The sequence below is a fragment of the Camellia sinensis genome, chromosome 7, assembly GCF_055761805.1.
Source record: "Camellia sinensis isolate YWXY chromosome 7, ASM5576180v1, whole genome shotgun sequence".
NCBI classification, from domain to species: Eukaryota; Viridiplantae; Streptophyta; class Magnoliopsida; order Ericales; family Theaceae; genus Camellia; species Camellia sinensis.
Window position 1 is genome coordinate 101,622,579 of NC_138967.1, and position 24,735 is coordinate 101,647,313.

Genomic DNA, 24,735 nt, shown 5'->3' on the forward strand with positions numbered 1-24,735 from the left:
CTTGTCTGTCGATTGCAAAAGGCCTTGTATGGTCTCAAGCAGTCCCCTTGTACTTGGTTTGATCGCTTCAGTGCCGTTGTACTTGCCTATGGGTTTCACTGTTCCACCTTTGATCACTTTATTTTTGTTTGCCACTCGTCTAGTGGGAGTATTGTTCTTATTGTTTTTGTGGATGACATAATCATTTTTGGGAGTGACTCCGTTGGTATTGCTGATTTGAAGTAGAATTTGGGCCAACAATTTCACACCAAAGACTTGGGCCATCTTCGGTATTTTCTTGGGATTGAAGTTGCTCGCTTTTCTCAAGGCTTGTTTCTCTCCCAACAAAAATATGTTCTTGATCTTCTCACTGAGACTGGCCTCTTAGGCACTCGCCCTAGTGATACTCCCATGGATTTGAGTGTCAAGCTTAATGGTGAAATTGGGGACTTATTTCTTGATATTGGTCATTATCGTCAGTTGGTTGGGAAGTTAATCTATCTCGCTGTCACTCGTCCATATATTACGTATGCCGTGGATGTGTTCAGTCATTTTATGTATACTCCCTGCCAACCCCATTTTGCGGCTGTGTGTCGTATCTTGCAATACTTGAAGAGTGCTCCGGGCCAAGGTTTGCTCTAGTGCCCATCTTTCTCGTTGCCTGTCACTGGCTTCAGTGATGCTGATTGGGTTGGAAATAGGATTGATCGTCGTTCCACCTTGGGTTATTATACCTTTGTTGGTGGAAATCTTGTTACTTGGCGTAGCAAGAAACAGACTATTGTTGCTCGTTTTAGCGCCGATGCTAAATACTGTGCCATGGCTCATACTGCTTTTGAGATGCTCTGGGTTCAATTTCTTCTCTAGGATTTTGGCTTTTCTTTTCCCATTTCTATGAGCATGTCTTGTGACAATCAGGCTGCTAGCTTCATTGCTAATGATCCAGTGTTTCATGAACGGACCAAACATATAGAACTTGATTGCCATTTCATTCGTGATATCTTACTGCGCAAGCAACTTGTGACTCCTTATGTTCGTTCTGAAGATCAATTGGGTGATATTCTCACCAAACCTTTGGCTCGGCCTTTGTTTCATTGTTTATCCGTCAAGCTGGGCATGTTTGACCTCTATGCTCCAGCTTGAGGGGGAGTGTTAATATAGTTATTTTTGTTCTCTTGTTCTTTTGTTAGTATCTACGTAAGTTGAGGGTATGATGGTCATATTGTGTTGTTAGGGTTTGTATATATATTGCGGATGTAAAGTTGAGAAAACAATGTACACAAATATATATAAAACTTCTTTCTCTTCTCTCATCTTCTTCTTCCTTCTTCTAAACCCTAACCCTAAATCTCTTCATTTTACCTTCAAACTGTAATTATTATGGGATATTAGAACATACATCTAAAAAACTACACTGAGTGTACTCCCCATTGGATGGGATTCTGGGAGGGATAGATTGGGGTACATGCCTAACCTTTGACAATATTTGCACAGAATAGTTGCCCTTGGGTTGGCCCACATCTCTTGAAAATTAATTAAGTTGTGTGATTCCTTGGCCTAGATTGCTGCACTCTTCTATTTCTCCAGATTTATGGTCAATGCTTGTTAACTGTGATTTTTAGTTGATTTCATCAGGTGAGAATACAACAATTACTTTCTCATCATTATTTTTTCTGAAAGATATTGATTTAAAGGCAAACACAATATTACTTTTCCGGTATTTATGTACTGCTTCATAAACCATGAGATCAGGAGCTTCTATTTTCATACACCACCTTTTTTCAATTCACACATTGTTTTGGTTTGGATATCAACTTCCGAACAAAACTACATGGTTCGCAAATCCACTTTCGAACAAATGGCTATGATTCGGCTATATCTTTGGTTCATTAGTTGATTTCCGAACCATATATTTTCGTTCAGAAGTTGATTTCCGAACCATGAAGTTTTGTTCAGAAGTTGATTTCCAAACTAAAAATAGTGTGTGAACCAAGAGAAAGTGGTCTGTGGAAATAGAAGCTCCCCATGAGACCTGCCATTAAATAGTTTTGATGTAAATTTGGGTGTTTGTATAAATTTATGCAATCAATTATACATTTTGTTGCCAACAAGTAATAGCATGCTATTTATGTTGTTTCGTGTTTGTTTTTAATGTCTGAGACACTTTAAATTTGTTCATAACTAATCGCAAGGAAAGCAAATTGATGGCATTATGTAGGCACCATATTTGTGGGGGTCTAGCTTATACCTTTCAGAGGAAAGTGTTTAAGTTCAAACTTCATGATATAACATTGAAGGTGGCAATAAGATGGATGAAGGATCATCATGAAAATCAATTAGATGCAATAACGTCTACAACACGAGGTCATTGCAAATGCCAAACAGAAACTGACATCCACTAACCAAAATATAATCCCATTTATTGCACACCCTCCTTGAACCCCTTGAATACTTTTGAAGGGTACACTAGAGCATTGAATTTCATATGTGGCAGAAAAAAATACAATACTGTGCAAAATTGACTGAAGAGAGGACATTACAGAGAACAAGCTGCTGCAAATTGGGTATGGCGCTAAAATTCTCTGGAGTATGGGCAGATAGATGGTCCTCGAAATTAAATGTTTCGATCTTAGCAATCTAGCTTTAGTTACTTTGACAGGACAATATGTTAATAGTTTAAGGAGTCAAAACTGACTAAATATGCTCTTGTAGTCATTAGGGAGTCTTAAAAGGCAGCGATGTTTCAGAAGAGATCAAACCGTATGGATGCTTTATTCACCTTTTTGCTCATAAAGGATAAAGGTATTATTTGATGAAGATGAAGCATGATTCGAATTTATCTATTCAATCAAGAAACTAACAGCTGTTGGTCATCTGTTTGTTTTGGTGAGGCAATGATGAAAATATTGAGTAGCAAATGGGTAATAGAGATTAGAAGTATAAAATAGCAAAGAAGGATGACATAAAGCTCTGAATATAATTACTTGCATAAACATAGTTATATGATTTTTAGATGGTTGGCTGAAGTTTATCCAAAATTGGTTGAGCAATGTGTCAAATGTTGGTTGAAGAGATGGGAACAACAAGACATCTCTAGTATTTCAATCAAAAAATTATGTTCCCTTGTAAAGTGATTTACTGGGATTCAAGCAGATGGGGGCAAATGTTTTGAAAGTTCTCTACTTTGGTGTAATCCACTGCAGATTGATGCAGAGTAATGGGTTTGACAATTTTTATTTTATTTTTTATTTTTATCATTGTGTAAAAAAAAATCAAGTCATGCCTGTCTCTTTTTATGTCTCTGTCACCATGGGGTTTTTAAGATGTCTCCACTACCCTTATTGCTGGGTTTGGAAAGCTGTGTGCTTTCAAAGCCCTTTGGCATTGCCTACCACTGGAATTTGGTTGTTCTTTCCTAGGATAGTCATCTATTGATGGATGTCCTAGTGTTTATGATTGGATGCATGTTCAAAAAGCACTTTTAGTGATTTTGTCCATGTGTTCTCTACACTACATTGTCTGGAGGTGGGAACTCTCTTGGTTGCCATTACACATGAATTTAATTACGTAATTAGTAAGGACAACAATAATAGGTTTAGACTCCACCATTAGTGTAATGTAATATGAGTGTTAAGTTGAATGTCACCTTGGAGTGGAACAAGGTTTTTAAATAGTGGCTATTACGTAATGGTATAGGTAGAGGCTGCTGAACCCAATGTGGACAAATGAATTTCAGCACGTTATTGCCAATGCTGTTCTAAAGCAATTTAAATCACATAATTGATCTATGCCACTTGAACTATCTTTGAGCATCGTAAGCTACTGTTCTGATAAAATTTTCCTCATCTTGTCATTGTTTGCAGAGAAAAATCACAGTTAAATTGGAGAAAATATTTGTCCACATTGGAAAATTCGTTATGCTGTTGACAATTCTTAGTTTGGTTTTCTAGTTTATATATGTCATTTTTCTATTTCTTTTGCTTTCTAAAACAGATTTTTGATTCTAAGAATTCAGTAGTTATAGATCTCTTTAGTAAGCAATTTTTTCAATATGCCAAAAGTCTAGGCTTCAGGATATTCTTGTAGAAGCTTATGGGTTTTCATGGATCAAAAAAAGAAAAAAAGAAGAAGAAAGAGTGGATATTCTTGCTGTAGGAGATTAATATACAGTTGCTTCGCAGGCCAAAAGACTACTAGTGTAGTTGGACTTACTGGAATTGGATGAAGAGAGATTTATACCTTTGGTTGTCTATCTAATAGGCTTTAGGTTCTGATGGTTATATGATCACTTCATTATGCAATGCTTTTCTAATTTAAAGAAGCAGAGAGATGAATGGCAATTATAGTGGTTGGTTTGTACCTTCTCATTCACTTGTGTTTTCACTATCTGATGGACTGCTGTTTTTTTTTTCCTTGTGCCTTTGTTTGTAAACTGTTAGAATAGTTATTCAAAAATAGATGTAGCCTTTGAATGAAATCTAATATTGTTGTTTGACAGCCAAAGGCTTTTACATAATACAATCATAGGGATGGCATGAGTCACTATCACTGTAGGTATACTAATCAGAAATTTGTTCAGCCTAATCAAATTTAAACCATGATGATCAGTCATTTTTGTAATCGTTAGTAATAGTGATGGACATAATATATTTTCTTTGAGGACTTCACACCATTAAAGGATGGGTAGGGTGTATATAATGGGTATGACAAGCGTTTTATGTGATATGGTTATTTCTTGACTTTAATTGTTCGTTATTACATGCTAGCCATATCCTGTATGATAAATATTGTCGGGAAATTCTGAGGCTTATTAAATTTGTGACGTAATTTTGTTGTATGTGTGATCTGAAAATCTGAAAAGTATATTAATGTCAGATTCACTTGCCTCGTACTTTTTATGGATATAGATAGATTTCAGCAGCCAAAGACCAAAATTTTAGACATCTTGTAAATAGAAATGACATGATACAATGTTTATGTTCATTTGTTGGGACATTGTTTGACTTATTTTTAAATTTCTTAAATGAGTTTCATACTATATTTTTTTACACTAACATTTTGTTTTCCATCTGCCTTGGTTGGTGTATTCAATTTTAGATTCAAGCCCAAGACATTCGTGTTGGTAATATTGTTTGGCTTCGTGAGAATGATGAAGTGCCATGTGATGTTGTTCTAATTGGTGCCTCTGACCCGCAAGGTCTTTGCTGTGTAGAGGTAAATATATGACCTCAGAAGTTATTCTGTTTGATACTTTTATGGTATCTCTCAATGTTAAACCATTAATCAAGACACTTGACCACTATGATTGGTTGAACGCATATGATTAGCATCATCTTGGCCACTGTTGTTAAGTATTAGTTGTTGAAACATGTGTGTGTGTGTGAGGTAACTGAAGCAGATGAAGGATGATAGATAGGGCTTGAGGGCTTTTTAATGGCAAAAAAGGGAGCCCCTTTGTAGCCAACGAAATTTGAAGGCTTGGGGGCTCTTGTGTGCTTTCAATGGTATAGACCCTCTACTGTGTTTTTACTTCTCTGTGTTTTTATCAGCATTTTCACTTTATTTTTATTTTTTAACATGTGAAAAAGCATTATCACTTGTGTCTTTTGAGCCAATTTTTTGTTTTTGTTTGATTCCAATAAAGGAAAACAGAAGCAAGTAGCTCTACATGCTCTTTGTTGTGTTGCCAGAAATTCAGGAAACAGAAAATTTGATACTTGACACTTTCCAAACTGGTCAATAAATCATCAACCTATTCTCTGAAAATGTAAAGTAAGACTTAAAGCTGAACTTTATTGGACAAGGTCCAAGTTGAGCTCCATACAAAATTGCCGGATTGGATCTTCGTTATTATCATGCTCTGTATACATGGCTAAGATGAGAGAGCTGGAGAGTGAGCTAGTTAAGCATGTCAACTTCCCTTGGGTCAAACTTCTTTTCTTGCATCGAATACACTTTTTGTCAAGGTCCTCTGTGTAATTTAAGAGAATACAAAGCTTGGGTGATGATTATGATATCATCACCTTTTATATTAATCAATCAACAGTTACAAAAGGAAGCCCTAAGGCACTGATTAAGGAATTACCTTTTATATTGATTAACTGATTAAGGAATCACAATCAATCAATCAATCACAATCTAATCTAAACAAGGAAATAAGAAAATATTCTAACACTCTCCCTCAAGTTGGTGCAAAGATATCTCGTATGCCTAGAATGTCATGAAATGGTTTACTCCCAACTCCCTTGGTGAGGATATCTGCACGTTGTTTGCCTGACTTGACAAAAGGAGCACATATCATGCCGCTGGTGAGTTTCTCCTTGATGAAGTGGCGATCAATCTTAACAGGCTTCGTCCTGTCATGTTGATGGCAGCCTTATTATCACAATATAGCCGCATAGAGTCTGTCTGGCCCATCCTCAGATCACTCAACAACAGTCTGATCCACAAGAGTTCACACACACCTTGTGCCATTACTCTAAACTCAGCTTCTGCACTCGACCTAGCCGCCACATTCTGTTTCTTACTCCTCCAAGTAGCAAGATTGCCGCCCACAAAGGTACAATATCCTGATGTAGATCTCCTATCAGTTATTGGCCCTGCTCAGTCAGCATCTGTATAGGTTTCCACTCTGAGGTGATCAGGTTTGGAAAAGTAAAGGCCCTTTCCAGGAGAAGATTTCAAGTACCTCAAAATTCTCATAACAGCCTCTAAGTGAATTTGATGAGGAGCATACATAAACTGGCTAACCATACTAACAGTAATAGCAATATCAGGACGAGAGTTAAGTAAATGAGCTTACCCACTAGTCGTTGATAACTTCCACTATCAACAGCTAGTCCTCCCTTATCATCACCAAGTTTCTGATTAGATTCTAGTGGGGTATCACAGGTCTTACATCCAAGCATCCATGTTTCCTTCAAAAGGTCAAGAACATATTTCCTTTTTGAAATGAAAATCCCATCCTTGGAGCGAGCAACTTCAATTCTCAGAAAATACTTCAAGTTTCCCAAGTCTTTGATTTCAAACTCACTAGCTAAATATTTCTTCCACAGGGGTATTTCCTCACTGTCATCGCCTTCAAGCAGTATGTCATCCATATAAATAATAAGAGTTGTAGTCTTACCACGTGAGGAATGTTTAACAAAGTGTGATCTGCCTGACTCTGTTTGAAACCATATTTAAGTATAAGCTGAGTGAATCTCTCAAACCAAGCCCTTGGAGACTGTTTGAGACCATATAACGACTTCCGAAGCTTGCATACTCTACCCTTTGTCTAATCATCCTCAAAACCAAGAGGAATATCCATATATACTAGATCACCATGTAAGAAGCATTTTTTACATAAAACTAATGAAGTGGCCAATCTAAACTAGATGCTAGAGAGAGAAAATTTTGGCTGAATTCATCTTAGCCATTGGTGCAAAAGTCTCCTGATAGTCTACTCCATAAGTTTGAGTGAAGCCTTTTGCTACAAGTTGAGCCTTGTAACGCTCAATGGAACCATCTGCTTTGTGCTTCACAGTATACACCCATTTACATCCTACCAATCGTTTGCCGTTAGGTAACTCAGTTAATTCTCAAGTGTCATTCTTACGAAGTACTTTTATTTCCTCAATCATAGCTTAGCGAGAGCATCTTGAAAATGGTTAGGAATACTAACAGAGGAAATGTTTTACACAAAGGCTATATAAGAGGAAGACAAATGAGAGTAGGACACAAAGTTTGAGATAGGATGTTGAGTACAAGATCTCACACCCTTTTTCTTGAAAATAGAAATATCAAGATCAGTAGTGTCAGGAATAGCAATATTAGTAGACTCAAGAGAAATAAGAGGTTTAAAGTTACCTGGACTCTTATCAGAAACAGGAGATGGCAGTGGGTGAGTAGAAGTGGTCTCTTGTATCCAAGTAACTTTCTGTCTGTCTTTGTCCCTGACATAAAGTTGCTCTTCCCTGTCTTTGGTGGCATTGGATTCTATAGTCCCAATAATAAGTGGTGCAGGAACAACTGGTTCCACCATAGGAGCAACAAGGACAACAAGAATCTTTTCACACCAAGGCTTCCCCTGAAGGGATGATTGTGACACTGGAGAAGACAAGAAGTAGGACTGGGACTCAAAGAATGTGACATCCATGAACACAAACCACTTACGAGAAGGAGGGTGATAACACTTATACCCCTTTTGATTAGGCGAGTATCCGAGGAAAACACACTTGAGAGAGCGATGGTCCAATTTACCATGAGTAGGAGAATGATTGTGGACAAAACAGATATAACCAAATATTTTAGGGGAATGGAAAACAAAGACTTTGAACCGAGGATTTGAAGTGGAGCTTGTTTTTGCAAAATCTAGGTAGGAAGACAATTAATGAGATAGCTGCGGTGAGAACAGCCTCGCCCCAGTAGGACTGAGACACACTCATAGAAAAACACATCCAGTGAGCCATATCAAGAAGATGGCGATTCTTACGCTCTGCAACCCCATTTTGTTGAGGGGTATTGGTGCAAGATGTTTGATGTATAATACCATGAGTGGAAAAATAGCTCTCTAACCCCGAATCGATGTATTCACCCCCATTATCAGAATGCAAGATTTTGACAATTGCCCAAAACTAATTACAAATCATTTTATGAAAATTTTAAAACACAGAGAAAACCTCACTTTTTTCTTTCATGAGATACACCCAAGTAGTACGAGAAAAATCATCAATAAATGTATCAAACCATCTATGGCCTTTTAAAGACACAACACGAGATGGATCCCACACATCAAAATGTATTAAAGAAAAAGGAGCTAAACTTTTATTAAGACTTGGAGCAAAAGAAGCTTGGTGTTGTTTGCCAAGTTGACAAGACTCACAAAGAAACTTAGACACATTATTAATTGTAAAAACAGACGGAAATAAATGCCTAAGTAAATGAAAAGAAGGATGCCCAAGACACCGATGCCACAGCCATAAATCCTCCTTAGTGGTTAGGAACTGGATGGAATGATGAGCAAGCTTGTTCAGCTGATCCAAGAAATAGAGACCATTTTCTGCACTACCACTGCCAATCGTCCTCGTGACAAGGTCTTGAAAAAGACAATGATCAGGAAAAAATGTCACGCTACAGTTCAAATCTTTAATAATACGACTTAAGGATAGAAGATTAACAGAAAAATTGGGAACGTGGAGCACTGAAGACAGAGGTAAGGTAGGGGTGGCATGAATTAAACCATTCCCAGAGATAGAAGAAACAGTATCTGTTGGCATATTATAATCACCGAAAGTCACTTAGTATTTTATTAGCCGAAAGGCACTAGGGTCTGTAATCATTGTTATGCCCTTAGGGATCATCTTGTAATCTATGTTACATGGACTCGGGTACGGGTGTCAGGTGCGGGTATGTATCTAGAGATCGGACTCATCAAATCATAAATTTAAAGATACGCGGACTCGGCAAAAAAATGTCATATTTTTATATTTTTAATCTAATATGTGAGATAAAATGGTATTATATTTAACTTATAGTGTCAAAATGACATTTATAGCAATTATATAACAATATATACATATAATAATAGTGTTATATACGATTATATAAGAAGTATCCGTTGAAAAGTATCCGACACATATCCCATACCCTTGTCCGAGTGTCGGGTGTCCGACACGGGTATTTGATTTAATTTGAAGAGTCCATGTAACATAGCTTGTAATTGTCTTGTTTGTAAACCCTAATCTTCATCTATAAATAAGGGGTGATATCTCATCATACCCTAAGCTGATTATTCAAGCTTCATGGTATCAGAGCTTAATCTATAAGGTTTCGGCTCACCCTCGTTGGTAGACCTTTTCACCAACAACACTCTAGGGTTCGAGGCTTACCTGGGTGGATCTTCCTCAGCCGTCTTCCGCAGTCAATCTTCCTCAGTCGATCTCCTCATCCCCTCAGCTCGTCTTCCTCAGCCGTCTTCCTCGTCGACCTCCTCTGTCGACAGCACCGCAGCTCGTCTTCTTCGTCAGCTCAGTCGATCTCCTCATCCCCTCAGCTCGTCTTCCTCATCACTCGGCCGACAGCACCGCAGCTCGGCGACCTCCTCCAGCCACTTCGTCGCTCGTCTCCTTCGTCGTCCTCTGATTTCCTCAGCCTCTGATCTCACTGTGGTATATAAATATATATATATACCTATATATCCTGATATATATATATATATAAATAGAGCCGGATATATATATATATATAGTTATATATAAAAGACATGTATAAATAAATCAATTCAAAAAAAAAAATAAAAAAATAAATAAAAATAAAAAAATAAAAAATAAAAAAATATATAAATAAATAAAATGAAATAAAAAAAAAATATATATATATATATTCAAAAAAAAAAAAAAAAATCATTTCTTAATTTTTGTTATGTCTTTATAGTGGTCATTGTGCCTGTTATCTCACTACCACCTTCCGGGTTTGTGATTTGTACTAGTTTGTTGTGGGTTTGGTAGTATTGTATCCATGACAGATTCCACTAGTGTGTCCTCTTCGTCTCAAACACCAAAGAGTGAGAGTCTCATTCTACCGTTGATACCCTTGATTCTAATTCTACTTCTGTTACCTAAGCTTCTGATACTGAGCTGGAGGATGCTTTGCGCCAATTGTTGGACCGCCGATCTTCTACTGCTCTCAGTACCGCTTCCTCGTCCTTTGCCCGCTCAGGTAACTTAGCATCTGTTCCTTGTGCTTTCCTGTGTCATACATCTTTGCCTTGGATTATTGATTCTGGTGCCTCAGATCATATGTCTGGCTCCTCTGATCTTTTCTCTGCCTATAAGCCCTCTTCAGGTCAGGACAAAGTTAGGATTGCCGATGGAACTGTTTCTTCCATTTCTGGAAAAGGTTTAGTCCAAGTCACTCCTACCATGCATCTATCTTCTGTTCTCCATGTTCCCAAGTTTTCTGTTAATCTGTTATCCTTAAGTCGTCTTACCCAGGATTTGAATTGTTGTGTGACGTTTTTTCCTGATCATTGTCTTTTTCAGGACCTTGTCACGGGGAGGACGATTGGCAGTGGTAGTGCAGAAAATGGTCTCTACTTCCTAGATCAACCGGACAAACTTGCTTATTCTTCCACCACGTCTTCTACTACTCCCGCTGATGTATGGTTGTGGCATCGGCGTCTTGGGCATCCCTCATTTCATTTACTTAAGCATTTATTTCCTTCTAGTTTCGCAAATCATCATGTGTCTGACTTTCTTTGTGAGTCTTGTCAACTTGGAAAACAACATAGAGCTTCTTTTGCTCCCAGTTTGAATAAAAGCTTAGTTCCTTTTTCATTAATACATTCTGATGTTTGGGGGCCCTCTCGTGTTCTGTCTGTGAAAGGTCATCGCTGGTTTGTTACATTTATTGATGATTTTTCTCGTGCTACTTGGGTGTATCTCATGAAAGATAAGAGTGAAGTTTTCTCTGTGTTTCGCACTTTTCATAAGATGATTTGTACTCAGTTTGGGGCCACTATCAAAATATTTCGTTCTGATAATGGCGGGGAATACATAGATTCTGGGTTAGAACAATATTTCTCTACTCATGGCATTATCCATCAGACCTCTTGCACCAATACCCCTCAACAAAATGGGGTGGCCGAACGCAAGAATCGGCATCTTCTTGACATGGCTCGGTGCATGTGTTTTTTTATGAACGTGCCTCAACCCTATTGGGGCGACGCTGTTCTCACCGCTGCCCATCTTATTAATCGTCTCCCTACCCAGGTCTTGGACAAAAAGGCTCCGCTTCACGTCCTCCTCGGTTCTCAGTCCTTGTTTTCTATTCCTCCCAAAATATTTGGTTGTGTCTGTTTTGTCCATAATCACTCTCCCTCTCGTGGTAAGTTGGACCCTCGCTCCCTCAAGTGTGTTTTCCTTGGTTATTCTCCTACTCACAAGGGGTATAAATGTTACCACCCTTCTTCTCGTAAGTGGTTTGTGTCCATGGATGTCACTTTCTTTGAGTTCCAGTCCTATTTCTTGTCCTCTCCTGTGTCACCGTCCTCATTTCCGGGGGAGCCTTGGTGTGAAGTGAGTCCTGTGTCTCCTATGGTAGAAGTGAGTCCTGTGCCTCCTATGGTAGAACCAGTTGTTCTTGCACCCCCCTCTTCTACTGGAACTATAGAACCCACTATCACCAAGAATAAGGATGGGCATGTTTATGTCCGGGACATCGACAGAAAACAAGTTAACTGGATACAAGGGACCGTTTCTGCTACTCCACTGCCATCTCCTGCTTCTGATGAGAGTCTAGGTAACTTTGAATCTCGTGAGTCCATTGATCTTGATGTTCCTATTGCCAAAAGGAAGGGTGTGAGATCTTGTACTCAACATCCTATCTCACAGTTTGTATCATACTCTCATTTGTCATCCTCATATAGAGCGTTTGTGTCCAATATTTCCTCTGTTAGCATTCCTAACCATTTTCAGGATGCTCTTGCTATCTCTGAGTGGAAACTAGCCATGATTGAGGAAATGAAAGCACTTAGGAAGAATGGCACTTGGGAATTGACTGAGTTACCTACGGGCAAACGACCTGTGGGCTGTAAATGGGTATATACTGTGAAACACAAAGCAGATGGGTCTATTGAGCGTTACAAGGCAAGACTTGTGGCAAAAGGGTTTACTCAGACATATGGCATTGATTATCAAGAGACCTTCGCACCCGTGGCTAAAATGAATTCAGTCAGAGTACTTCTCTCTCTAGCAGCTAATCTAGATTGGCCGCTTTATCAGTTTGATGTCAAGAATGCTTTTCTCCATGGTGACCTCGAAGAAGAAGTATATATGGACATTCCTCCGGGTTTTGAGGATCATCAAACAAAAGGGAAAGTATGCAAACTTCGGAAGTCGTTATATGGTCTCAAACAGTCTCCAAGGGCTTGGTTTGAAAGATTCACTCAGGCTATGTTTAAATATGGTTTCAAACAAAGTCAGGCAGATCACACATTGTTTGTGAAACATTCCTCATGCGGTAAGACTACAGCACTTATTGTTTATGTAGATGACATAGTTCTTACAGGCAATGATAGTGGAGAAATACCTCTGTTGAAAAAATACTTAGCCAAAGAGTTTGAAATCAAAGACTTGGGAAGCTTGAAGTATTTTCTGGGAATTGAAGTTGCTCGCTCTAAGGATGGGATATTTATCTCACAGAGAAAATATGTGCTTGACCTGTTGAAGGAAACTGGGATGCTTGGCTGCAAGGCATGTGCCACCCCACTGGAACCCAATCAAAAATTGGGAGATAATGAAGGAGGAGAAGTTGTGGATAAGGGGAGCTATCAACGATTAGTGGGTAAGCTCATTTACCTATCTCACTCCCGTCCTGATATTGCTGTTGCTGTCAGTATAGTTAGTCAGTTTATGCATGCTCCTCGTCAGATTCACTTTGAGGCTGTCATGAGAATCTTGAAGTATTTAAAGTCTGCTCCTGGTAAGGGTCTGTATTTTTTAAAGTATGATCATCTTCGTGTAGAAGCCTATACAGATGCTGACTGGGCTGGGTCAGTAACTGATAGGAGATCAACTTCAGGGTATTGCACATTTGTCGGCGGCAACCTAGTTACTTGGAGGAGTAAGAAACAAAATGTGGTTGCCAGGTCAAGTGCAGAAGCTGAGTTTAGAGCTATGGCACAAGGTGTGTGTGAACTTTTATGGATCAAATTATTGTTGAGTGATCTCGGTATTGCTCAGACGGACTCCATGCGGTTATATTGTGATAATAAGGCCGCCATCAACATTGCTCACAATCCAGTTCAACATGACAGGACGAAACATGTTGAGATTGATCGCCACTTCATTAAGGAGAAACTCACTAGTGGTACCATTTGTACTCCTTTTGTTCAGTCTGGAGACCAACTTGCTGACATTCTCACCAAGGGACTTGGGAATAAACCGTTTCATGACATATTAGGCAAGCTGGGCATGAGAGATATCTTCGCACCAGCTTGAGGGGGAGTGTTGGCATATTATAATCACCGAAAGTCACTTAGTATTTTATTAGCCGAAAGGCACTAGGGTCTGTAATCATTGTTATGCCCTTAGGGATCATCTTGTAATTGTCTTGTTTGTAAACCCTAATCTTCATCTATAAATAAGGGGTGATATCTCATCATACCCTAAGCTGATTATTCAAGCTTCAGTATCATCTGCAATTCTAACTTTGTCTTGACCTGAAGAGGGCTTATATGCTGAGAAAAGTTCAAAAGACCTAGACATATGATCTGAGGCACCAGAATTAATAATCCATGGCAAAGACTTGTGGGAAAGAAAAGCACTAGGAGAAGAGGCTATGTTACCTGAGCGGGCAAACGACAAGGAAGATGCACTGGGAGCAATAGAAGACTGGCAGGCCAGTAAATGACACAGAACAGCCTCAAGCTTAGGAGAAGTCATACTAGATAAACCATCAAAAGTCGGACCAATTGAAGCAGAAATAGAATCAAGGATGTCAACAACACTAGATTGATGGGCCCCTGGATTAGAGCCACGTCCTCTAGACTAGCCTGATCGACCGCCTCTAGTACCAGACCCTTCTTCTAGAAGGAGGTTTGGTTCTTTTGACCGTTCTTCTGAACGGTCTCCAGTAGCCGGTGGTAACATAGCAGAACGACGACTCTCCTCATTCTGTACATATGCAAAGGCCTCTTGAAGAGATGGAAGTGTTGGCATATTATAATCACCGAAAGTCACTTAGCATTTTATATTAGCCGAAAGGCACTAGGGTCTGTAATCATTTTTATGCCCTCAGGGATCATCTTGTAATTGTCTTCCTTGTAAACCCTAATCTTCATTTATAAATAAGGGATGATATCTCATCATACCCTAAGCTGGTTATTCAAGCTTCATGGTATCAGAGCAGAACCTATACGGTTTCGGCTCACCCCCGTTGGTAGACCTTTTTCACCAACAAAACTCTAGGGTTCGAAGCTTACCTGGGTGGATCATCACTCAGTCGTCTTCCTCAGCTCGTCTTCCTCAGCCGTCTACCTCGTCGACCTCCTCGCCTTCCTCTGTCGATCGTCACTCAGCCGATCAATCTCCAGCCAGTTCGGCGATCTCATCCAGCCATTTCGTCGCTCGACTTCCTCCAGCCATTTCGGCGATCTCACTGTGGTATATATAAATATATATATATTACATATATATCCTGATATATATATATATATATATATTTATATATAAAGACATGTATAAAACTATAGTCGGATATATATATATTTATATATAAAGATATGTATAAATAAATCAACTTAAAAAATATATATATATATATATAAAAAATAAAAAAATAAAAAAAATAAAAAAAATCGTTTCTTAATTTTGTTATGTCTTTATAGTGGTCATTGTGCCTACTATCTCACTACCACCTTCCGGGTTTGTGATTTCCACTAGTTTGTTGCGGGTTTGGTAGTATTGTCTCCATGACAGATTCCACTAGTGTGTCCCCTTCGTCTCAAACACCAAAGAGTGAGAGTCTCATTCTACCTACTACCATGACTGAGAACCCCAACCCTAGTCTGAAAATCACCACCTCTATTTAATGGTCAGAACTACCTAGCATGGTCTCAAAGTTTGACTTTGTTTTTGAAAAGCAAAGGGAAAATGGGGTATGTTGATGGCAGGATACAGGCACCTAGTACCACTGACTCAGGTTATGACCAATGGGAGATTACCAACTCTTTGATTATGAGTTGGCTTATCCATTCGATGGTTCCAGAACTTGGTGAGGGCTACTTATCTATGGAGACTGCCCAGGACATTTGGGAGGCTGTGGCTGTTACCTATTCCCGCAAAGGAAATTTTTCACAGGCATTTGAGTTGCGTCGCTCTATTGAGAGCATACGATTTGCAATTCACGGAGGGTGGCAATGAACCTCAATCCGTCCGGAATCTCCTTCAATTTTTCGCATTCAAAAATTTGTAAACGGAAGAGACAAGGCATGGCTCCTTGTTCCACCCTCCACTCCTCCAAGTTATGAAGAGAGCTGATATCTAAAGATATGAGTTTCGGAAAACCTCCACCATCAAAGCCGCCATAGCCCCCTCCTCCTCCTCCACCGCTGATGCTGGATGGTCCAGAAGAACAAACCATCTCCTTCCCAATGTAGGAATTCCAATCTAAGCTGAGACTCCTTAAGTTGGGCAACTTCTCCAATGTTGGCATTGGGTCTTCCACTAGTTTACTATGCACCAAGGTTAACTTGGTGAGATTTGGAGGGAATTGGTCTGCCAATTTCTTAACCGGATTCAGGGACCCCTGTAATTCCAATTTGCGTAGATGGTGGCATCCTAAAAGTTGCCTTAAAAGGCTTTGTTCTTCTTCCGTTCGGAAATCTTCTCCCAAAATCCTGAAGGATGAATATTGCAGAAGGCGGTTTGAATTGTTGAAAAATGGGGATTTCAATATCACGACCAAGTCTTTGGGGGTTACATTACCACTGAATTTTCGAAGATTTGTCAGTTTAGATAAGCATCTGACATCACACTCCGTTGCATCAAAGTGTTCTAGCGTCTCCAATTTGCTTAAACCATCCAATCGCAACTTACCTATGCAAGACAGCTTGATAAAACAAGGAAGATATAGATGTCTCAATTGTTTCAACCTCCACAAGACATTGGGTATTCTTAAAATATCGCCCCAAGTGCTTCTTAAATCTAGGGTTTGAAGCAATCGCAAGTTGCCTATAGAGGAAGGCAAACTTTTAATATCAGAATCTCTTATACTTAAATACCTCAGGTGAATTAGGTTTCCTATTGCTCTCGGAAACTTCTTTCTTCCCCCAGGTATAATAATTCTTTCAAGGTCTAAAACGGTAAGCAATGTGAGACCCTTCAAGAGTAATTTTAATTTTTGCCAACCAGAACTTTCCAATTCATGGCCAAAAGAGTAAAATTGGCATGATCGGATATGGTTGTGATTCTTCATTTCATGTCCAGATAGGGGAATAACATTTTCACTTTCTATAAAGTTGGCATCATGGTCATCCAAATAGTACACAGCAAGTCTACGAATTGTTGTTAATGGTGATGATGAAGAAGGCAGCGCAGAGTCTGCCCACGTGGGTAAGCTCAGAGTTAACGATTAGTGGGTAAGCTCATTTACCTATCTCACTCCCGTCCTGATATTGCTGTTGCTGTCAGTGTAGTTAGTCAGTTTATGCATGCTCCTCATCAGATTCACCTTGAGGCTGTCATGAGAATCTTGAGGTATTTGAAGTCTGCTCCTGGTAAGGGTCTGTATTTTTCAAAGTATGATCATCTTCGTGTAGAAGCCTATACAGATGCTGACTGGGCTGGGTCAGTAACTGATAGGAGATCAACTTCAGGGTATTGCACATTTGTCGGCGGCAACCTAGTTACTTGGAGGAGTAAGAAACAGAATGTGGTTGCCAGGTCAAGTGCAGAAGCTGAGTTTAGAGCTATGGCACAAGGTGTGTGTGAACTTTTATGGATCAAATTATTGTTGAGTGATCTAGGTATTGCTCAGACGGACTCCATGCGGTTATATTGTGATAATAAGGCCGCTATCAACATTGCTCACAATCTAGTTCAACATGACAGGACAAAACATGTTGAGATTGATCGCCACTTCATTAAGGAGAAACTCACTAGTGGTACCATTTGTACTCCTTTTGTTCAGTCTGGTGAACAACTTGCTGACATTCTCACCAAGGGAATTGGGAATAAACCGTTTCATGACATATTAGGCAAGCTGGGCATGAGAGATATCTTCGCACCAGCTTGAGGGGGAGTGTTGGCATATTATAATCACCGAAAGTCACTTAGCATTTTATATTAGCCGAAAGGCACTAGGGTCTGTAATCATTTTTATGCCCTCAGGGATCATCTTGTAATTGTCTTCCTTGTAAACCCTAATATTCATTTATAAATAAGGGATGATATCTCATCATACCCTAAGCTGGTTATTCAAGCTTCAGGAAGAACATCCATGCCAAGGACACAACTCCAGACCGGATCAAACTCCACATTGAGGCCTTCCAGAAACTTGAAGACCTTTTCCTATGCAAGAAACTTCTGGTAACCAACTGAGTCAATTATACAGACATGTTTGTAATCCAGAAAATGATCTTGGTGTTTCCAACCATTAGTCAGAAAGGTGTAATACTAGAGAACTGTCTGCTCCGCCTGTACTGAGCGCTTAATAGACTGGCGCAGCTCAAAAGACTGAGAAAAATTTCCTTTTCGAGAATATATAGCGGCGACTGCTTCCTAAATATCCTGTGCAGTATTCATAGATAAGTAGCATTCACCAATCTTAGGAATCATGGAATGAATGAGCCACCCCATGATTAAAGAGTTGGTAATCTCCCATTGATTATAGCCAGGAGCCGTAATACCTGGTGCTTGAACTCTCCCATTAACATATCCAATCTTCCCCTTACTCTTTAAAAAAAGTGACTGAGGCCATGAAAGGTAATTCTGACCATTAAACGGAGTGGTGGTAATTTTGAGGCTAGGGTTCAGGTTCTTAGATATAGTAGTCATAACTGGACTGGAGCTCTCCCCTTTAGATGGGTGAGAAGTAGTGGTGGATTCACTGTTTAGGTCAGCCATAAGAACTCTACAATTTCAACCCAAAAAACATTGCACGAATCACAAGTATGGAAAGAGGAATAGAATGGGTTGGAACAAGCAAAATCACATACAGACCACTATGGGAACATAACAATCAGATTTATGGGTCATCTATAGACCCCAAAAATAAATCAACTACGGGAAAATGAATCTCTAATCAAAACAAGTGTTGAACTATGTTCAAGAAACTAGAGGGAAAGAAACTTGGGGCAACAGAAGATGGGTAACCCTCAAACACTCATTCACAGGAGCCGAAATATACAAAGAGAGGCTAGGACAGCCCTCACAAGGGTTGACTAGGCCAAAAGGGCCTTCAGTTGAAGCCGAAACAACTCTATGAGACCTTGGTTGGTTCCGATATAGACTTAGGGACCAGCGGTGGGGGATGGGTGGTGATAGGTGATGGCTGGTTGGTGGCAGCGGCTGTGTGGGTGATAGTTTTTAGGGTTTTGACTCTGATGCCATGTAATTTAAGAGAATACAAAGCTTGGGTGATGATTATGATATCATCACTTTTATATTAATCAATCAACTGTTACAAAAGGAAGTCTTAAGGCATTGATTAATGAATCACCTTTTATATTGATTGATTGATTGACTGATTAAAGAATCATAATCAATCAATCAATCAATCGATGAATCACAATCTAATCTAAAGAAGGAAATAAGAAAATATTCTAACACTTTGTTTTGCATCTTTCTCCCCATGGGTTTTTGGCAAAATTGCACTGCATGTCTACTTTTTTGGCAACACAAGTTTCCATCTCCTATGACTAATTCTACTTAATATGTTGTAATTTGTAAATGATACAGTATTTTCTTAGGAACATGAATTTTGTTCTTTTGCAATATTTCAGAGATTCTAATATGTAAACATGTTTAACAGACGGCTGCCTTAGACGGTGAAACTGATCTTAAGACAAGGGTGATACCCTCTGCTTGCATGGGAATAGATTTTGAGCTATTACACAAAATCAAGGCAAGATTTTCTATACCTTATCGTGGGTAAAAAATTTGTTAATATTTCCCCTTCAAGTTATTGTGATGGTGATGATTTTGCAATTTCTATTTCTTTGGCAGGGTGTAATTGAGTGTCCCAATCCAGATAAAGACATTAGAAGATTTGATGCAAATTTGCGGTTGTTTCCTCCATTCATTGACAATGACATGTGTCCTTTAACTATCAAAAATACAATTCTTCAATCATGCTACTTGCGAAATACTGAGTGGGCTTGTGGAGTTGCTGTTTACACAGGCAAGTACCTAATTTACCAAATGTCGAAGCCATCGTTACACCATATTAGGATCTGCTACATGATATTACTTTTTACCCTGGCTATGCCGTGGTAAAATTCTGTTTTGTTATTATTATGTCTACTTTGTGTATATTAACTTTTCTGTTTCATCTATTTCCTTTCGTTGTTTGGGCTTGTCTAGGGTTACAATTTATTTAAAGCAGCTAATGGGGATTTGGAGCAACAAAGAATGGGAGAGGCAGGCAGCAATGTTTATTTTGGGATTGTTGAGGCCTGAGGTTATTGATTTAAAACCAAGTTGGTTGTCCAAAAACTATGAATTTGGAAATTTTGTACTTAACTCATTCATGAATCTGAGACTTAGAAGTATTTTGTTGTAAAATGAAACAACCAAAAAGCTAACAAAATTGCTTTTTTCATGAAATATAAATTTGGTCATTGCTTTTAAGACTTGGGATTACTTAATTTAAATCTGATAGATTCAACAAATGTTCCGTTCAATGCCTACAGAACACCTGAATTGTGATTTTTGAATTAGTTAATACAAAATGAAATGATTTCAATTGCGCAGTCCAATGGACCACCCCTACCTATTTGCAGGAGCCAAAAGATGATGAGTTGAAGGTATCAAGCAAGAGAGGGAAATTGGTTTATGTTACATGGACAAGTGTTTAGGAGTTAGATGCATTAAATTCCCAATTCTTAATCGGGGCTTGTGGTGAGAGATCCCTCAATTTAAACTTCTCTTTCAAAAAGGACAAGCTAAAAAGTTTTCATTCATTAAGGAAAAATGTCAAAATATGATTAAACTATGATGAAAGTACCCCAAGTGAAATTTTACTAACGTCCTTCCCGTCGCCCACCACTATTGGCAGCTAGTGGTCATCGACGGCTACTACCTCTGGCGATTGTTTTTTGACCATCTGTCACTAGGCACTTTACAGTGTACACTTTCCGATGTGAATCTTTAGCGACCATTTTTCGATGACAACCACCACCACCACTACCTAGCAAATAACAAAATTGTTTTTCAAAATTCGCGGTTTTGTAGATAGTAAAATTTTACTCTATACAGTATAGTAAAATTTAACTATATTGATTTAGCATTTAAACAATAAATCTTCACCATTACCATCACTATCACTAACCGCCACACTCACTAGATTTTATCATTATTAATACCAATATTAAACGAAAAATTTATCAAAACATTTAATAAATAATCTTAGCATGCTACTAAATAATTAAATAGTAAATTAAACCACTAAAACAACTTCTTTGTTTTAGATGCCAACCTCAATATTCAAATTGATCCTAACAACAAAAAATTCTTTGGGCAGTGAGAGATGAGAGAGAGAATGAAAAGAGACAAGGTGGTGGTCACCGATGGTAGATCTGAAATGATGGTAAAGAGAGAATGGAAAGAGACACGACAACTCTGGTGGTCGCCTTCTCACAGATTTGAGGTTTTTGATTTGATATTTGAGGTTGCTGGTCTTAGATATGAGTTTGTCGCTAGTGAATCTGAGATGGTAGAGGTTGACTGTGAAGGTGGTGGTCGTTGGTGGTAGATTTGAGACAGTGGTAGATGGTGGAGACAATAAGCTGCGATGGCTGATGGTGGGGACTTCAACCGCTAAATATTATGTGTGTGTGTGTGCACGCGCGCGCGAGAGAGAGAAAGAGAGAGATGGGTAAAAATGTCCAACTTATCATTTTCACAATAAAAAATATAAGTGAAGGACCTTAGGCATTATAGTCTTTTGGCTTGGACTTTTTACAAGCTACTGTGAAATATCTATATCTTATATTATTTTTATTCTATCATTTACTTAAGGGTATTTTAGTCTTATGTTCATAATTAGTTCTTTAGTGTTTTGGTAGTTTAGTATATATGTATATATTGTACTTTAGCTTTTGGTTAATCATTGAATAATACACAACATTACCTTTGGTTATATGGTATCGGAGCTGAAGTACTCGGTGATGGGTAGGGTGCATGTCCTTGGCCTGCATGCTGCAGGTGCTACTGAGTGAGCATGCTAGTCGTGAGGGAGGGCGTGAAGTGAAGTCCCACATCGCCCGAGTACTAGAGTAGTGTTAAGCATATAAGTGAGAGGGCACCCTCACCTTTTGAGCTACCTTTCGGGGTTGAGTTCTACTGAAGACCATGTAACAATTTCGGGGGATATGGCTCGAAAGGAATGCAAGAGTGTTTGATGATTTAGAGGGGTTATGGGATAAGATTTTTAGTTTTTTTTTCTTCTTGTTGGGCCTTAGTTTCATCTCCTTATGAGGGGATTCCATTTTTTTTATTAGTAGAGATGTGTCTGACATGTAGCTTTTTTTTTTTATTATTGTTTTCTCTTGGTGGACTTCTTGTTTTCCATTTTCTTTTGTACTCTTTCTTTATATTATTATTTATAATATTACTATTTTGTTGTTGATTACACATGGATGCCATGAATGTGGAGAAAAGTTTTGAATTATTTGCAAAATTAAGTTCATTGTCTTTCTTTCTACTGCCTTTGGGATACTCCCAAAATTGTAATGTGCAAAGCTATGTTACATGGACTCATCTAATTGTAAGTACTCTTGTCAAACACAAGGCACCTTAGTATGGACATGGGATTTGTGTCCGACATGTTTAGGTGGAAATGCACCCTGCAAAGAAGTTTGATAATTCAAGTTATTTATATATTTATCCCTAGAATTCCTTGATGTGTTCTTTCATTGCATGGTTGCGTCTAAATGATCTGTGTTGTTGGTCTAGATTACGCCATTACGGTATACTTGCTGATTCATATAGGCCAGTACACTTCCTGATTCTAATTATTCTATCTTTAGGCAATGAAACCAAGCTGGGTATGAGCAGGGGTATCGCTGCACCAAAGCTTACTGCTGTGGATGCGATGATTGACAATCTGACTGGAGCAATATTTCTTTTCCAGATAGTGGCTGTTATTGTTCTAGGAATAGCCGGAAATATTTGGAAGGATATAGAAGCAAGAAAGGTTTGTCCCAATTTGTGAGTGCACTTTTCTTGTTCAGTTAGTTTTCATAATCTGTTTGTATTTTCTTTTGTGAAGACTATGTGGCTGTAGTGTGCATGGAATTCTATCATTCAACCATTCAGCTTTTCACTGCATAAGAATCACTTTTGTTTTGACCCTCTGTTACCTGTTTATAATTGTGACTCTTGAGTATTTCATAGCCACTTCTTATCTGCAGCCACTGTCTTCCTTACACTTTCAATGATTTGCTGCTGATTTTGATACTCACCCAGAACTCTGTAGTCATTACTTTTCTTACTTTTTTTTATAAGTAAATGTAGTATTTGTTTAGATGGACGCTGAGGGGGTGTCACCATTGTACTTTATTAGGTGTTAAATTTACAGTGTGGATGGAAATAAACATGAAACAAGGAGAAAATAAAAATGGATGAACACAAAAACACGATATGTAGGAGACAATAAATCATAAGATGCCAATTTTAATATATAATTCTGAGTACAAGTTCTAACCTCCTTTCTAAGAGCAATAGAAAGTTCTGAATCATCAACTTGATTATCACTGCCGAGGGTAACAGTAGGACATTCATTACATGAAGAATCAGTAGACGAATGATTCGAAACTGGTACAAGGATGATAATTGACGTGGTGGCATAAGAGAAGTTTGTTCTTTCTAACGCCGTGAATAGGTCTTAAAATCAATCTTGTCTAATAGCCCACCAATGTTAGGCTTCCCTTCAGTAACTGTCTCTTGCTCCCCCGCACCAAAAATAATAGCTCGCTGAGTAGGAAGGAAAACAGATAACTCATGCTAATAAGAAGTCATTTCTTCTTCCATATTACTCTCCCCTGAAGAGATGGCTGAGATGAAGGAAAAAAGACTTATTCACGAAAGGTGACTTCCATACTAAGATATACCTTGCTGGATTGAGGATCATCACATTTATATCCCCTATGAGTAGCAAAGTACCCAATAAAGACACAACGCGAAGTTTTGGGATTAACCTTTCTGCGAAATTGTTTTTGCATATGAACAAAGCAAACACACCCAAAAATCTTAGGAGGAAAGAAGAAATGGAAGAAGTCAGAGGAAGAAGTTCTAGATGAATTCTAAATTGAAGAACACTAGAGGGCATATGATTAATAAGATAGGCAATTGTAAGAACTGCATCACCTCAAAATTAAGAACTGAATCACCTAAAAAAGACCTAAGAACATTCATGGTAAATAGGAGGGAACAAGAAAGCTCAAGGAGATGGCCATTCTTGTGCTCAATTATTTTATTTTGTTCAGGAGTGCCAACACAACTAGTTTGATAAAGAATGCCATTGTTCTCAAGATATGCCTGGAAGGCTCCATTAATATACTTAGTCCCATTGTCACTCCAAATAATTTTAATTCTAGCATCAAATCGATCAGTCACCATCTTATGTGAAGTTTTAAAACAAGAGAAAACTTCACTTTTAGTATGAAGTAAATCCAAACATTTACACCAAAAGCACCATCAATTTTAATTCTAGCATCATATATATATTTTTTTATTTGCTTCTATTTTATTTTTATTTTTATTTTTATTTTTGTGTTAATGAAATTTCTTTCGGAGTTCCCATTTGAGTTGCTTATTCATATTCAAATCGTATCCCATGTCACATCCTTTTTTATTATTTTGGAACCACATTTCATTTTGGGAACTTTGCTTGCTACTTTAGAATTGTGTGAATGGTCTCATATATTTAGGGTATAAACCAAATTTGACTTTTGTGCATCCTTTTTGAGGGTTTGATGATCCCTAAAGGTGAAGTATTTAAACCTTCATGACTGTCTTGAGTCCATACAGTGGGATCAATGTAATACCTAAACAT

At 38.4% G+C, this 24,735-nt stretch overlaps 1 protein-coding gene across 13 annotated transcripts in view; it reads left to right on the forward strand.

The window, feature by feature from the left end:
- The window catches only part of LOC114307350 (phospholipid-transporting ATPase 2), a 145,406-nt gene that overhangs the window by 20,638 nt on the left and 100,033 nt on the right, over positions 1-24,735 (forward strand). For all 13 annotated transcript variants that reach the window (XR_014335803.1, XR_014335805.1, XR_014335804.1 and 10 more), the window contains 4 exons: positions 5,077-5,193; positions 19,492-19,584; positions 19,686-19,860; positions 22,709-22,875. Coding sequence is in view for 9 of the 13 variants with exons in the window: in XM_082878891.1 (XP_082735017.1) it covers positions 5,077-5,193; positions 19,492-19,584; positions 19,686-19,860; positions 22,709-22,875 (552 nt within the window). In the remaining 4 variants the exon portion in view is untranslated. The remainder of the gene's footprint in view (positions 1-5,076; positions 5,194-19,491; positions 19,585-19,685; positions 19,861-22,708; positions 22,876-24,735) is intronic.